Source organism: Microplitis demolitor, chromosome 5 (genome assembly GCF_026212275.2).
Source record: "Microplitis demolitor isolate Queensland-Clemson2020A chromosome 5, iyMicDemo2.1a, whole genome shotgun sequence".
Classification (NCBI taxonomy): Eukaryota; Metazoa; Arthropoda; class Insecta; order Hymenoptera; family Braconidae; genus Microplitis; species Microplitis demolitor.
In genome coordinates, this window is record NC_068549.1 from 4,006,429 (window position 1) to 4,022,257 (window position 15,829).

Below are 15,829 nucleotides of genomic sequence, written 5' to 3' on the forward strand. Positions count from 1 at the left end.
TAAATATTTGTTAAATCCAAAAAAGTCAGTTGAGAAAAATTTAATAAATCAATTTATTACTCCTAAACAAATCCTTCTATCAGTGTAATCAAAAATACTTTTCAAAACACTTTTCTAATCAGAACACTTTTCGATGTACTTTCAGATACTTTCGGATGCTTTCGGATACTTTCGGATGCTTTCGGATACTTTCGGATGCTTTCGGATACTTTCGGATGCTTTCGGATACTTTCGGATGCTTTCGGATACTTTCGGATACTTTCGGAACATTCGACACATTCGAGCACATTCGAACAGATAGATACCTGTCAAAAAAATTGTCAAAAACACAAATTTCACATGATAAAAAATTTCAAATAATAATAATATAATTTTTTTTTTTTTGTCTCTTGATGTCTTTTCTAAAACCATTCAAATCTGTCTATTTTATTAAGAATTGTCATCAACAGAATTTACAAAAAAAAAAAAAAAATATTTTTTACCTCATCAAAAATTGTAAAAAATTACGAAATATTTTACAGCTATATTATTATGATAAAGATATTAAGTGTAGCATTAGGTACAAATAATTATTGCTGATTAATTAAACTTTATTGGCATTTAAAAAAAGTTACAAATTTTGGTATTAACATAAATACTCATTTGATTGATATTTATTCACAGGGTTAATATTAAAAAAAAGAATACAGTAATTACTAACTAATGAGAAATCAATCAGAATTATAATCTTTAAAACATAAGGTACTATATTCTAAAATAAAATTTCTTTGTTTATTCTCTTGCATTTAATATTATACATAAATTATAACATACATATGTTTTTATAAGTTTATGATTGAATGCTTTATTCTGTTCGCTGTGATTATTATTAATGTATCTACTTAATCATATTTATTTTTCTATCAGCTCTCTGACAAATGCTGATAAAAACTTGGCGTGATGATGTGATTTCGGACAATGTAATATCTGAGAGACGTCAAGAGTTAAGATACACGAAAAAAAAAATTATAGCTGTTACGACATTAGATGTAGATGAGGTTACTATAAGTTGGAGTAAATAAATGCCAACTCCTACTTGGAATAACCTTAACCGCACGTGTGACAGTGCCAACTACAGTCCTCGATACTTAATACAATATTTAGTCGTCAGTACTATATATGCAGTACCCTTTACTACATATTGGGCTACTCACTACAACAATGTTTCACAACATTATTGCTGTTGAAAGAACCATAATTTTTTTTCCGGGACAGTATAAAAATATGGGAATTAAAAATAAAAATTCGTAGTTTTTGGGCGTTTAAGTTATGCAGCGAATTTTCTTAACTTTTGGCTTACTTCAGAGGATGTTTAGTTTACTTTACTTAGAGACCTCTGGTAGAAAAAAATCATCAAAAGCATCATCAATATCATCATTTTCTAGCTCCACAGTTGTACCGGTTGAAATCTCTTCAGTTTCAACTTCTAAAGCCTTCTTAGTTGTACCGGTTGGAGTCTCCACAGTTGTACCGGTTGAAGTCTCCTCAGTTTCACCTTCTAAAGCCTTCTTAGTTGTACCGGCTGGAGTCTCCACAGTTGTACCGGTTGAAATCTCTTCAGTTTCAACTTCTAAAGCCTTCTTAGTTGTACCGGCTGGAGTCTCCACAGTTGTACCGGTTGAAATCTCTTCAGTTTCAACTTCTAAAGCCTTCTTAGTTGTACCGGTTGGAGTCTCCACAGTTGTACCGGTTGAAATCTCTTCAGTTTCAACTTCTAAAGCCTTCTTAGTTGTACCGGTTGGAGTCTCCACAGTTGTACCGGTTGAAGTCTCCTCAGTTTCAACTTCTAAAGCCTTCTTAGTTGTACCGGTTGGAGTCTCCACAGTTGTACCGGTTGAAGTCTCCTCAGTTTCAACTTCTAAAGCCTTCTTAGTTGTACCGGTTGGAGTCTCCACAGTTGTACCGGTTGAAGTCTCCTCAGTTTCAACTTCTAAAGCCGTCTTAGTTGTACCGGTTGGAGTCTCCACAGTTGTACCGCTTGGAGCCTTCTCAGTCATAGTGTCGTTATTTGAGTTACAACATGTAATTGTCTTTAGCTCTTTCTCGATTACATTTTTCAAATCTTTCAATTCATTCACATATGTTTCTTTTTCTCCTCTCAAGAGTATGCTGTACTTTTCCTTTTCAGTTTTAAAGCTTTCTTTAGCACTATTCACTTGCGCAGCAGTTTCGTCCGTTACTGTTTCTTTTAATTCCTGCAAATATGATTTCTTTGTTTCTTCTAGCTCAGCATCCAGCTTTTCTATAAATTCCTTTTTTATTTCACTTAACTCTTCTTTGAATTTAGTGCTATTATTGTTTTTTATTATTTCATTAATAATTTCATTTTTCTTAGAATCCAGTTGACCTATTAATTCGTTATTGTGAGAATCAAGTTCAATCTTTGCGGTCTTTACTTTTTTTACTACATCATCATAAACTTTATTTTTTTTTTGTAATAAGTCAGAATCTAAGCCCTGTTTCATATCATCAATACGATTTTGCACATCAAGTTTTGCAGCATTCGCTTTTCCTTGGATTTTTTCAATTGTTAATTTACCTAATTCGTTTATATTATTTACAACAGTGTTATTTGCTGCTTTAATCGCAAGCTTTGCTCTTTGTATTGAGTTTCTAATGTTATCATTAAATATAGAAGTAAGATTTGTTGATTGTAGTCTCAAATCATTGATTGTTTTTTCTTTTATAGAATTACCTTCAGTATCTACGTTTGTGACTAACTTTTCAATGATCCCTTTCGCTTTCTTAGTCATAAGTTTAACTTTATTAACTGCGTCATTAATATTTGTAGAATACGTCGATGTCATATTTTTAGATGCCATCTGTATCTCAGTAATTGTCTCGTTTTTTATAGCATTTCCTTTATGTTCCATCTTTCGAGTCGAATTTGTAATGATTTCAGTAGCTTTTTTAGTCATAAGTTTAACGTTTTTAAGAACATTATTGATGTTTGTATATGTTGCTCTAACTATATCCTTCGATTTCGAAGATAATTCTTCAATATTTTGTTGCTTTATATTAGCTGCTTCAATTCGTAAAGATTCAATCGAATTCAAATCGGTCTGCTTTCCCAACGGGTTGATAGATTTTGCCCAACATTCCTACAATCATAAATATAAAAATAATTAGATTATAATACAATTAAGTACTTTCTTATTTATACTGGAATAGATATACGTTGATCAAAGTTGAAAATCCAAAATTAAACCACTTGTATCCGAGTAAAATCTACTTAGGGCAAAGATACCGATATTGTCAACTTTGAATCTAGTTTTGTACAAGTAATAAGTTTGCATAAAATAATTTGAAAAGTACGCAATGACATAATTTATTTTCTGAATGAGTTCAAAGATACTTATATCACACTATTAAAATGGAACTTTTTTTTATTTCTTTTTATTAATTAAAATAAAGTTGTAAACGTCCAAAAATGGAGCAGTGGCCACAAGTGGTGCTTTTATCCTAGATATATTGAGATCAATGTTGTATACACGGAGAGAAAATTATAGTGAACGTTCTTAGTACGTTTATAAAATATCAACCCATAACATTATGGTCGTAATTACTCGGAATTATAGATTTGAGCTTATGATTTGTAAGAAATAGTTCCCACAATTGCATAGGAATAGATCATATGTTTACATTGTAATGGTTACGAAAGAATGCATATGGTAATAAATCCTGTACATCAAGATAACTGTTACCATGATACTATGGTAATAATTCTATGCTCTTAAGGTAAACATTACCTTATATTGTGGTAATAGTTCCCATAAAGTATGGGAATCATTTCTATAATATATGAGGTGCCGTTCCTATAATCGATATTTCAAAAAAACTGGTTACCATCCGTTATGGGAACCATTGTCATAATATATTTTAATTGCTATCATAAATTTATCTCCGTGTATTAAAGTTTGAAAAAATTATGTGATTATATAGATCTGGTTATATCCAAATTATTTTCACAATAAATATTTTATATACTACGTATTAATTCATTAGTCATAAAATTATTTTATTGTGCTATGACACAAAGTTAGACTATATCATAATTTTTTAATATTTTTTAAATAAATTATACATTGATTTGAAAGTTTATTCTAAACGCTTTTTATATAAATAATGTTGACTTACTGAAGAGTTCCATGTGACGAGAACAATTAAACAAAGTATTGAAATCTTCATTATGACCGATTCTTTCAAATTCTTCAGAAGAACTAAACTTTTTAAATCACAATATAACTAAACACTTGATTCTGTTCTTTATATAACAGGATGCTTTCAATTCGTACGTCACTGAAATGGAGGTCGCATCAAACGTCTAGAAACCCAATTAAAATGATAAGAACTTTTAATTAAAAAAAAAAATGATGCTCAGCAGTAGCCGGAGGGAAAAATTATTTTTGTTCACCAGTAATGAGCTTACATATCAACACATATATAAAGAATATATGCGTTATCTATTAAAAATGTGTGAAATATATGTCACACTAAAAAGCAAAGATGTCAATCCATACTTCAAAATATTTTTACACATTTAGACTATTATATATATATATATATATATATATATATATATATATATATATATATATATATATATATAACGTAATCTTAACAAAGTAAATTAATTTATTGAGAATTTGAGAGTATTTGACAATTAATTAAATAATTCTGGGGCAAAATGGGACAGTATTTCTGTGGAAAAAAAATTTTTTGTCAAAATGATTAATTACTTCTTATAAGTTTTTTTTTTTGAAGTTGTGTTATCTAAAGTATTGTATTGAGAACTGGAAAAAGATGGCTAAAGTAAAATAACCCACAATTGTAAGAAAAACTTTTTTTTTTTATGAATTTTAATTTGCTGTACTGTCCGGACTGATCAACTTACCCCAAATTTTTTTACAAACCATAACTGAGCATTTTTTGAAAGGCAAGGGAAGATACTGTGCATTCTCTCGGCCAAGGGATGTGTCGACCAATACATAGAATTGATGTGATGGGCGAATCCTTTCTAAGACAGCATAAAAGAAACCGAATACTTTAGATTCAATGGACATGGATTCGTAGTGGCTGCTGGATCGACACTCACAAGCAAAAAGGATTCTTGATCTGATTGTAGATCCTACGATCACGCCAATAATGAACTTATGCTCGATATTTTGCTTTAATTATATTATAGTAGAAGATAAGGATGTACGAAGCGCTCGAATGCCCAAACGAGCGAGGGAACGGTCTTTTGTAAAAAGGAAGCAGACTTCGATCACGTTAATCAATTTGTTTCGAAAATGGTGTCTTATTTTGCTCGGGAATTCCCCTATATTTAATATTTTTTAAATTCTTAATGTATATACTCAAATTAAATTGATTTGTGCCGGCTTTATTGTTTCTAACAGAAAAATACCTGTACAGTCATCGTAAAAGCAATTAAATTAATTAAATTGAAATCGTGTTTTTGCTTGAGTCAATAACAACTCGATTAAAAATTATTATTATATTGTTCATATTTATTTTATAATTTTATGATCATGTGTATTCAATTTCAAAAATATTTTGTCGGGTCAAATTATAATTTTTTTTTTTATTAAAACAGCCTTAAAATAATTTTCTATGTATATTTCTATGTATATATTCTATGTATATATTAGTATAAGGTAGTATCATTGAATAAAGTTTTATTAACATACTTGATTAATATAAATTTTTTTTTTATTTACTTTTGATGCAAACATTCAACTCGTTAAAAAAAAAAAAATCAGCAAATAAAAATGAAAGAAAAAAAATATCAATCGCTTGTTAATAAAAAAATCTAAATGTCATATTCATGTTCATTTATCTGGGTACTCAGAAATTTTCAAACCTTTACATCTGGCAAGCGGTATTCATCAAAAATTTTATCCAAATCTTCTGAACTTAAGTCATTTTCATTATCCTTCAAACCACCATCATTATTGACATGGGGCAGATTATTTACAAAATCAAGATTAACGGCAGGTTGTTCAGGAATTCCATATCCGATGTCTCTATTAGAATTTTCATAAGGATTATTTACAAAATCAGGATTAACGTCAGGTTGTTCAGAAGTTCCATGTCCGATGTCTCTATTGGTATTTTCATAAGGATTATTTACAAAATCAGGATTAACGTCAGGTCGTCTAAAAGTTCCAAGTCCGATGTCTCTATTAGAATTTTCGTAAGGATTATTTACAAAATCAGGATTAACGTCAGGTTGTTCAGAAGTTCCATGTCCGATGTCTCTATTAGTATTTTCATGAGAATTATTTACAAAATCAGGATTAACGTCAGGTCGTCTAAAAGTTCCAAGTCCGATGTCTCTATTAGAATTTTCGTAAGGATTATTTACAAAATCAGGATTAACGTCAGGTTGTTCAGAAGTTCCATGTCCGATGTCTCTATTAGTATTTTCATGAGAATTATTTACAAAATCAGGATTAACGTCAGGTCGTCTAAAAGTTCCAAGTCCGATGTCTCTATTAGAATTTTCGTAAGGATTATTTACAAAATCAGGATTAACGTCAGGTTGTTCAGAAGTTCCATGTCCGATGTCTCTATTAGTATTTTCATGAGAATTATTTACAAAATCAGGATTAACGTCAGGTCGTCTAAAAGTTCCATGTCGGATGTCTCTATTAGAATTTTCATAAGGATTATTTACAAAATCAGGATTAACGTCAGGTTGTTCAGAAGTTCCATGTCCGATGTCTCTGTTGGTATTTTCACGAGAATTATTTATAAGATCAGGATTAATATGAGAATTATCGGGAATCATCTGTTTATGATCATCATTATTATTTTTTGATTGCAACCTAGGGTTAATATTAGTCACATCAGCAATCAAATGATCAAGATTAATTCTTAAACCTTGTATTTTATTGGAATATTCATTCAATTTGTGGTCTATTTCCGCGGTGGCTTCTTGTATTTTTGCTTCAAATTTTTTTTTTAGCTGATCATCGAAATTACGAAAATTATTTGCTGCCACATCCCACAACTGTTGTCTGTAATTAGGCAGTTCAACTGCAAATTGTTGATTGTAGAAACTTCTTACTTGTAACTTGACTTCTTGATCAACTTTCGATTTTATTTCTTCCATAAAAGACGACGTTATTGCATTCCACTTGTTGTCAGACTCTACTCTATACGTATCCTTTATTGCTTGTCTTAATTTTTGATTAATGTTATTACTTTTTCGATCTAATAAACTCATTAGATTCGTCGTTTTATTGTCGAGTTTATCATACGATGTTTGGACCACTTCGTTCAATTCTCTTACAGATTTGTCTTTTAGAGAATCCATGAGATTTCCAAATTCAACTTCTTTAGCTCTTTTTGCTTCTTGTAATTTCGATTCCGTCGATTCTTTTATTTTGTCTGCATTAGTTTGAACTAAAGCAATTGCCTTTCGGGACAGGCCTTTCATTTGACCATGGACTTGTCTCAGTTTATCATACACTTGATGAACAATATCTTTTGATATTGAAGATACATTAGTTATCGTTTCATCTCTCAAGAAATTAGCTTTGTCACGAAAATTTTCAAGTAAATTTATAAGTAACGGTTGTCCGTAAACTTCAAATTCCTGCTGATTTTGACCCAAACATCCCTGCAATTATAAATTTATATATATATATTATATACATATATTATTTATATATATATAGAATTTATAGAATTCATATATTACTCAAAAAAAATTTAATCTAGAATTTTCTTTCTATTGTTCACCTTTTTTAGGGGGTACTCCGATTGCCCACGAAAATGAAATTTTTTTTAACGGCCACAGAAAATTTTTTCTATTCACCTTGAATGTCATTAAAAAAGAAAAATTTAACGTATTCGAGTTCTCGAAAATAAATTTCCTAAAGTACCCCATTCCCCCCTCCTCCTCCTTTACTTCTGATAAAAAATTTACAAAAATAAATTTTATACTTATAAAAATTTTCTTCATCATCCAAGAATTAGAATAAATTAAGTTTTGAATTCTACACTATATTTTTATTTTTATTCTATTTCCTGGACCATTAAATTTTTTTTTTTCCATTAATTACATTTATCATTCTTTTTTTAAATTGTTCTAAAAAACTCTTGTATAAAACACACCGTATATTGATAAGATAGAATGAGACAAAAAATAAAAAAAAAATAGATACCTTATTTTTTTTATTTTCTTATAAAATCAATTTTTAAAATAAGTAAAAAAAAAATATTATTTAGCGTAACAAATTACTTATGTTTGTAATTTATCGACTCAAAATAATTATATTCCGAATGATAATAAATAATAATTACTCACTTGAGACGTCAAAGTGGCAACAATAATTAAGCAGAATATCGAAGTATGCATTTTCAATGATTCAGTTCCAGTGATTACTTCGCAGTAACAAACCTTTATAAATCACGAAATATTTATAGCTACTTATTCCGTATCTGGTTTTTTATTTCCACGTTCTTTATTTCTTATTGGCCACATCTACCTAGACCATTATTGAGAAGTCGATTAAAGAGCTTCAAAAACAAGAACATATATATATCGATGACACACTATTATTAAAAAGTGTACTTAGCAATAAATCACCAGTAAAAAAAAATGTGAGATAAGACATTTATTTTCATTTTTGTCGTTTAATAACAAAATAATTATGAAATAATGACAAATTGTTTAGTATGAAATCGTATAGATTAAAATTCTTATAATTTGCCTTTTCCACTGATTTTTCTACTCAGCATTTTTTTCCAGTTATTCAGTTACTAATACGGTACTGCAACTACCAATCTGCAAACAAAATAACCGCGACGAAATATCCCGGACCAAATAACTGCATGGCAAAATATCCTCAAGAAAAATTGAATAAGGAAATTTTACACTTTTTTTTAGGAATCACTTGATTATTCGAGCCGATCACAAAAATTTTCTTTCATAATACGAAAGTGTGGAACGCTTCACGCATATATTCCGGTATGTGTGTAAGTGTGCATGAAAACATGCTTTCCTGAAAAATGCATTCCAAAGTTTACATCATTAGATCATAATATTTAAAAATAATTATTAATATTGTCGTGCGGATAATTTGTCATGAGGATATTTTGTCGCGGTTATTTTGTCTTCGGATATGTTGTTACGGAACCTACAAATACGTATTTATATATCAGTCGACAAAATGGAGATACTAAAAAAAATCATGAAATTTTTTTAACTTTAATTATGCATAAAAAAAATTCAGGTTAAATGGAGCAATGCTCAAAAAAAGTTTCCACTTTTTGGAGAATATTTCATTTTGCCAACTGAAACAATGAATTTCATGGCAACTAAAAATTTTTTTTATCCACATGAAATAAAAGTAAACGGAAAATAATAATGCGTATCTATATAATGTCAATTCAAATAAATTTATTACTTTTTTCAATTAGTGCTTTAATTTTTTATTTTAGTTAATTAATAAAATTTTAATGCGGTTATTTAGTTCAAGGTCATTGGATATATTGAAAAAGTGAAGACACCGCCTAATAATGCCTTTAGATAAAAATGATAATTCTAGGTTACTGATAAATTGAACTATCGACAAAAAATCATATTCTCTATACATGAATTGTTAAAAATTATTTATTGTATTTTAAATTAATTACAATTTATAATACGTGTAACAATCATAAATACGATATCTTAAATACCTCTATTAAGAATGAATAAATGATTAGAGTAGAAAAAAATTATACTTATAGGTAATACTTAAATAGCAGACAATAGAGAAAAAAAAGTAAGCGAGGAGCAACCTCATAATTTTTATCGGTATCACTAGCTTTTACATAATGTGGATACTGATTATCATAAAAATTATATTCGATCGCCAGATCATCATCACTTTCTGCAGCGGTGTCACCAAAACTATTAATGGGGATTTTTTCTTCATATCTTTCATCTCCGTGATGCCTAATTTTATTAGCATCTAGCTGAGGTACATCTAACATAATCCCTGCTTCAGGAAACTCATTATCATCATCATCAATCTCATGGTTTTTAGTAAGAGTATTGTTGGTTGAGTTACAAGGAGTGTTAGTAAAGATATGATTGTTGTCATGATCCATATTCGCAAGTGTGGTATTCAAAATATTTATATGATTCTCATAATCGACCTTATTAAATTTGTCATCAGTATTGTTATTATTATGTATAGGTTTTAAAGTATTGTCGTCTAAATCATAATATTGATAATCATAAATGTCATCATCATCATGGGTATGTAAACTACTTATATCAAATATTGACAATGATAATTTACTGTTGCTAATTTTGTTCAATAGATTTATTTCATTTGATAGATTTACTTCTGCATTATTTGATGTCAAATCCGTGTTTTATGTATTTGTTGCAATTGTAAGTTCAGAATTATTTTCTAATTTTGATGTAACAAATCGTTGACTTGAATAATTAGTATGGTTTACATTTATCCAGATGAAAAATGACGGTTGAGGCCCCTATCAATCAAAATTTTATAATTTAATTTTTTAATGAAAATCCATCAATATCATGATAATATTTCTTAATAATTTTATTATTACTATAATTTAAACTTACCTGGATCTTCCGACTGACAAAGAATATCAGATAAATAAATAAGATAATCATTTTAATTTTTCCATTAAAAACTGTACAGTTACACACTTGCCATCGATATTTATTCTATTTTATTAACTAAATTAATTTATGGGTAGTGATAAAATCATTCATTGAAGTATAAGTTCTAAATGTTCAGATAAAAGTTGTCAAAAACATAATAGTTTATTATAATTAACGATAAAAATATTTTGAAACTACTACCGATGTTTTATTTATAACATAAACCTTCGGGTATAAGTTTAAAATATATTATTAGTATATAAATATATATATATATATATATATATATATATATATATATATATATATATATTCTTCATTAATGAGTTTATCGTCGATAAAAAAGTAACATACATTCAATAAAGCATTCATAAAATCAATTATAGTTGACCATAGTAACATATAGAGTCGTTACATAACAAACAATAGAGACAAAAGTGTAAAAAGACTCTACGGAAATGTACACTGGAAACTAATTAATAATATTTAATAACTATATTTATAATACTAGAAGGTTTTGCGTGGTAACATGACCAACCATCTTGATAGCAACCGTTACCATGACAATAGTCAATTCCAGAATGAGCCGACAGATTGCGCTGTGTCACGAGAGAACGAGGATCTTAGCGCCCAAGCGAAGTGAGTTTAGAAGTTTAGAATTTCCCTAGCCGAATTTTTTTAAAATTTTAAGGACTAATTAACACTATGTAAATTAACATCCAGTTATCAATTAATAATAAAGTGGATCACAGAAATTTGGGAAAATTGAAGTCAATAAAATTAAACGATCATTAACATGTGAGCTTTCGTCTCTATATTTATTGATAATTTTCCAAGTAAGTAGAAAGTACAAATGAAAATCAACAAATATTCATTACAAAAAAATAAAAATTTTCAGTCAAACTAACCTTAATTAGTTAAATTATACATCAGCATTTCATTATAATACATGTATGTCGATAAAGTTTTTTTAACGGCTTAGAAATGAGGATTACTTTTTTGGTCAAACCATCCAAGATACGCTCGAGTCCTAGCCTTTTCGAACTCTTTTTGGAAAAAAGACTTAAGACGATTCTCGTTATTAGGGATACTAGGAGCTTGAGTACTGACGTTGCTTACAATATTATTATCCTTACTGATAGTCCTTGTAGTAGGATTGACAGAACTATAATTATCAGTAGTACTTATTCTGGGAAAAGGTATCCAATGTAGTCTACGATTTTCACCATCAGTGTTATTGTCTTTATTATTATTATTAGGGTCCACCGTTCTCGAAATGGAATTAAATTTATTATTTGTTTCAGCGTTATGAGTACGGTTTAAGTTAATGAAATTGTTGTTTGGTTTAGCATTGCGAGTAAAAGAAGTTATTCTCTTCGATTCTTGGGTAATGAAACTATCAGATGTCGTGGTGTTATGAACTATTTGGTCATCGTTGGAAAAAGTCTTTTTTTTTAGAATTAGACGTCTCCTATTCGTAGATGTACCGTTGGTTTTCTTTGAAATTTTACGGCGAAAATTGGTAAGAGTTTTCGGAAAAAATTCAGATGAATCATTATTAACAAACTTTGATGGATTATTCAATGGTCGGGTTTTATCATCTTTTGAAACCAAACGAGCTTTTGTTACCAAAGTATTTGCAGTAGAAATTGTCTTTTGAACACTGTGATTAATTATGAGAGCTTCGGTAATAGAGTTTTTGTCATCATATACAACAGGATTGAACGTAGTTTTATTATTTTTATTATCTGTGAGTTGAGTGTTTAATTCAGAATTGGAAACTAAATCAACACTTGATGGTGTAGCCCACGCAGTAAAATCCTGTAATTTATTAGTTATTTAAATAAAATTTATTTGAATTTTTGTAAAAAACGAATGCCTAATTAAAATTTAATGCTCGATCAATTTTTTATAATTTATTTACTAAAATTCTTACGTAAGAAATATTCGGTCTAAGTGTGATTCTAGTGTGTGTAAGAAATGTAAGAAATATTTTTTTTGTTTTAAATAAAAATTTACATAAAAACAGTTAGTCGTCAGTAACTTTTCGTAATTTGTCTGTAAAAATTTTCAAAATAACAAACAGACAAAATGTAAAAAATGAAAACTCGATTTTCAAAAATTTAATTATGATTATACTTAAAAAAAAAAAAAATTGGTATCCGCAAATTCAAATTATCTCGGTTATCTGAATATTAATAATTTCTAAAAACTTTCGAGCATTAAATCTTTGACTGACAAATGTTAAGAAATTTTGAAAATATATGTTTCAAAAAATTTTAAAATTAGAATAATAACATGTAAATTTATTTATTCTATCATAAAAATAAATTATAAAAAATTACATACTTGAAAGTTCAGGGTGCAAACAATAACGAGACACAATGTGGCAGTATTCATTGTAACACAGCCGTTTGAAACTCAAACCACTTGAAAATATTAAAATTTATATTGTCGTAAAACTAATTAGTCAGAATATATACCTCATCGATAAGTATCTTATTTTTAAAACTACTTTAAAATAATCATCATTATTAATATTTGTTTTTGTTTTTCGATAAAAAATAGTTTTAAAATATTAATTAGAAAATCATTAAATTGAAAAAAAAAAAAAAAAAAAAACAAGTACTTAAGAGAGAACAGTATGACGTACAATAAGATTTAATTGCTATTTTTTATTTAAAAAAATGATTCAAGGCAAAATGGTCACATGGGAAAAACATAAAATTTTTTTTTCTTTAGCTGTTGGTTGATTTTTTTCATATATTCACAAAATAAATATATCACTGTTTTTACTTAAAAGTTATATATGAAATGAATTATTAATTAAAGAACAGAACTAAAGATAATAATTTCTGGTATCGCTTCAAATTGATAAAAAATAAGTACGCTGCGTAAACTCAGACACTACATGTATACATATACACTCAACTGCACATTCATTAGTTTAGACTATAGGTATGACATCATTTCTACTTATCAAGTAAAGTTTAATTTTTATATTTATATCTTTATTCTTCCCAAAAATATCGACAGCACACTATTTTTTTCATTAAAAATATTTGTAATAAAGTGATTCATAATCGAGTTGTTTTTGAAAAAAATATATAGAAAATTTCCAAATTCAATCTTAGCATTAAATTTTCAGAAATCACTTTTATTGATTATTACATTAATCATAAGCACATGTTAGTAAAAATTTCTTAAAAATACATCATGGTAAAATATAGCATTTAATATATTATATAAAATAAAACGAAATTATATAAACTGTGAATAAGATTTAAAAAAATATTAGTAATAGAATGATAATAAACGAAATTTAAGATTCCGATATTTTAGGTAAAATTAAACCCTCATCATCATCGTCGAACAAATTTATTTTTTTCCCATCAAGATCCGTCAAAATTGATTTTTCATCATAAATTGAAGTATTCACGTCATTCGTATCACCTTTGTTCTCAACAACTGCTTTAATTTTTTTCTCCGCTTCATTAATTTTAACGTTTAAATCTCTTATTTTACTATCCAATCTTTTGGAAACAAGAGATGCGTTATCGTTATAATTTTCGACGGCTTGATTAGTAGCCATCATCAAACTTGAAACAAATGAATTTAATTTGTTTTTGATTTCTCCGTCCAATACTTGTAGTGTTGAATTGCCTTTTTCTTCATAATTTTTAGCGATGTACTTGCCGAGGTTCTGTACATACTCCCATGCATTATTTTCAAATTTTTCAACCATAGAGCTCAAACGTTGTTCAACTGTTTGATATAATTTTTCTCTTACAGTATCAACGTCTCTTTTAATATTCTCCAATATTATTTTTGGATCAGGTCCCGGCTCACTTGAAATTTGGTCAGGACTGTAATTTGGTACTGGTTTTAATCGATGTGCACTTAGATATCTTTTAAATTGAAGAGTATCAATTAATCTTGAGTTTAGAAGATCATTGTCTGATGAGTCTGATACCTAAAAAAATAAAAATGAATAATTAGTTAGTATTTAAAAATAATTATAATAGAATAATTAACGAAACCGATTATTAGAATTCATAAAAAATATGTTTATATACATATCAACTCTGGGTTTTGAGTTGACCATTTTTGGAACTTTGAAAACATTCAAGAGTACAAAGAATTTTGAACTGAGTACTTTTTAGGAATGTTTTTCTGAATTATTTATAAGGTAGAAGACCTAGTACCCGATTAAGAAACGAATACTTGATCACTTTATATATTTTTATATCTATATTTAGTAAATATAGATATACAAATACATGAGTGATAGGGTACTAGTTCCTTAATGGGGTACTCGGTCTCTTACCTTGAGCAAAAATAATTCGACTTTAAAATTTTGCCGCTTTGAAGATCATTAAAAAAAAAAATCTTTGAATAAGTTATGAACATTTTTTGACGTTTTATAAGGATCTTTCAAAATCGAGGTCTGTAGATTGAAAATTTTTCTACTCTTGAATTTTTTAAAGTTTCAAAAATGATCGACTTAAAGTTCGAAATCGTTTCAAATTTGAAAATTCATTGTTATGCACTTTTTTGAAAAAAAAAAATATATATATATAAATAAACAGTATTCAGATGAAATCATATTAAATAAATAAAAATTTCGAATAATTAAAAAAATGTGCACACCCTTAAAATACTTAACAATTTTAAAATAATATTTTATACAATTTTAATTCTTTAATTAAAATTTTTTTGTTATTAATTACTAAAAGTACAACGCGTTTAAAAATAAATTACTCATAATTTTTTTATGGCCAATAAGTTCATAGTAAAAAAATTAAAAAAAATGTAATTTCTTACCTGACAAGATCCACTGGCAATAAACGTAAAACAAATTAACGCAACGACAATCATTTCAGAAAAATATTTTTCAATAAGTTCTGTTAGATTAATAATTATCTTTTAACCCCAAAAAATTGTATCAACTTGCTTTTATATACAACACTTCTACGTCGTAGATGTAGAAAAAATACTTGGTATGGCTCACACTTGTGTAACCTTTATTTAAATATTTTTCTCGTATTTCTATTTATGCTAATGCGTATAATATTTATTATCAATTAAATATTCATAAAAGATATAATTTAATCGACGGTTGCTGTTATCAAAATCTTCCAAGCATTAATT

At 27.9% G+C, this 15,829-nt stretch overlaps 4 protein-coding genes across 4 annotated transcripts; all 4 read right to left on the reverse strand.

The window, feature by feature from the left end:
- Window positions 1–735: 735 nt before the first annotated feature.
- On the reverse strand, window positions 736–4,305 carry LOC103569019 (centrosomal protein of 112 kDa). The gene is made up of 2 exons (XM_008546091.3): window positions 4,177–4,305; window positions 736–3,140 (listed from the first exon to the last, which is right to left on the reverse strand). The coding sequence occupies exons 1-2, from the start codon at window positions 4,225–4,227 to the stop codon at window positions 1,362–1,364; spliced, it is 1,830 nt and encodes a 609-aa protein (XP_008544313.3). The 5' UTR covers window positions 4,228–4,305; the 3' UTR covers window positions 736–1,361.
- A 1,395-nt stretch (window positions 4,306–5,700) lies between these two features.
- On the reverse strand, window positions 5,701–8,539 carry LOC103569020 (putative uncharacterized protein DDB_G0289263). Its single transcript, XM_053739094.1, has 2 exons — window positions 8,357–8,539; window positions 5,701–7,666 (listed from the first exon to the last, which is right to left on the reverse strand). The coding sequence occupies exons 1-2, from the start codon at window positions 8,405–8,407 to the stop codon at window positions 5,897–5,899; spliced, it is 1,821 nt and encodes a 606-aa protein (XP_053595069.1). The 5' UTR covers window positions 8,408–8,539; the 3' UTR covers window positions 5,701–5,896.
- Window positions 8,540–11,469: 2,930 nt separating this feature from the next.
- On the reverse strand, window positions 11,470–13,182 carry LOC103569023 (myb-like protein D). Its single transcript, XM_008546096.2, has 2 exons — window positions 13,028–13,182; window positions 11,470–12,499 (listed from the first exon to the last, which is right to left on the reverse strand). Exons 1-2 carry the CDS (start codon window positions 13,076–13,078, stop codon window positions 11,657–11,659), a joined length of 894 nt encoding a protein of 297 aa, XP_008544318.1. The 5' UTR covers window positions 13,079–13,182; the 3' UTR covers window positions 11,470–11,656.
- A 632-nt stretch (window positions 13,183–13,814) lies between these two features.
- LOC103569024 (uncharacterized) lies at window positions 13,815–15,829 on the reverse strand. The gene is made up of 2 exons (XM_008546097.3): window positions 15,503–15,829; window positions 13,815–14,651 (listed from the first exon to the last, which is right to left on the reverse strand). The coding sequence occupies exons 1-2, from the start codon at window positions 15,554–15,556 to the stop codon at window positions 14,001–14,003; spliced, it is 705 nt and encodes a 234-aa protein (XP_008544319.1). The 5' UTR covers window positions 15,557–15,829; the 3' UTR covers window positions 13,815–14,000.

Coding starts and splice junctions, on each gene's coding strand:
- LOC103569019 (XM_008546091.3), bottom strand. CDS start 4,227: ATGAAGATTTCAATACTTTGTTTAATTGTTCTCGTCACATGGAACTCT. Junction 3,141..4,176: donor TCGTCACATGGAACTCTTCA/GTAAGTCAACAT, acceptor TTATGATTGTAG/GAATGTTGGGCAAAATCTAT.
- LOC103569020 (XM_053739094.1), bottom strand. CDS start 8,407: ATGCATACTTCGATATTCTGCTTAATTATTGTTGCCACTTTGACGTCT. Junction 7,667..8,356: donor TTGCCACTTTGACGTCTCAA/GTGAGTAATTAT, acceptor TTATAATTGCAG/GGATGTTTGGGTCAAAATCA.
- LOC103569023 (XM_008546096.2), bottom strand. CDS start 13,078: ATGAATACTGCCACATTGTGTCTCGTTATTGTTTGCACCCTGAACTTT. Junction 12,500..13,027: donor TTTGCACCCTGAACTTTCAA/GTATGTAATTTT, acceptor AATAAATTACAG/GATTTTACTGCGTGGGCTAC.
- LOC103569024 (XM_008546097.3), bottom strand. CDS start 15,556: ATGATTGTCGTTGCGTTAATTTGTTTTACGTTTATTGCCAGTGGATCT. Junction 14,652..15,502: donor TTGCCAGTGGATCTTGTCAG/GTAAGAAATTAC, acceptor TTATTTTTTTAG/GTATCAGACTCATCAGACAA.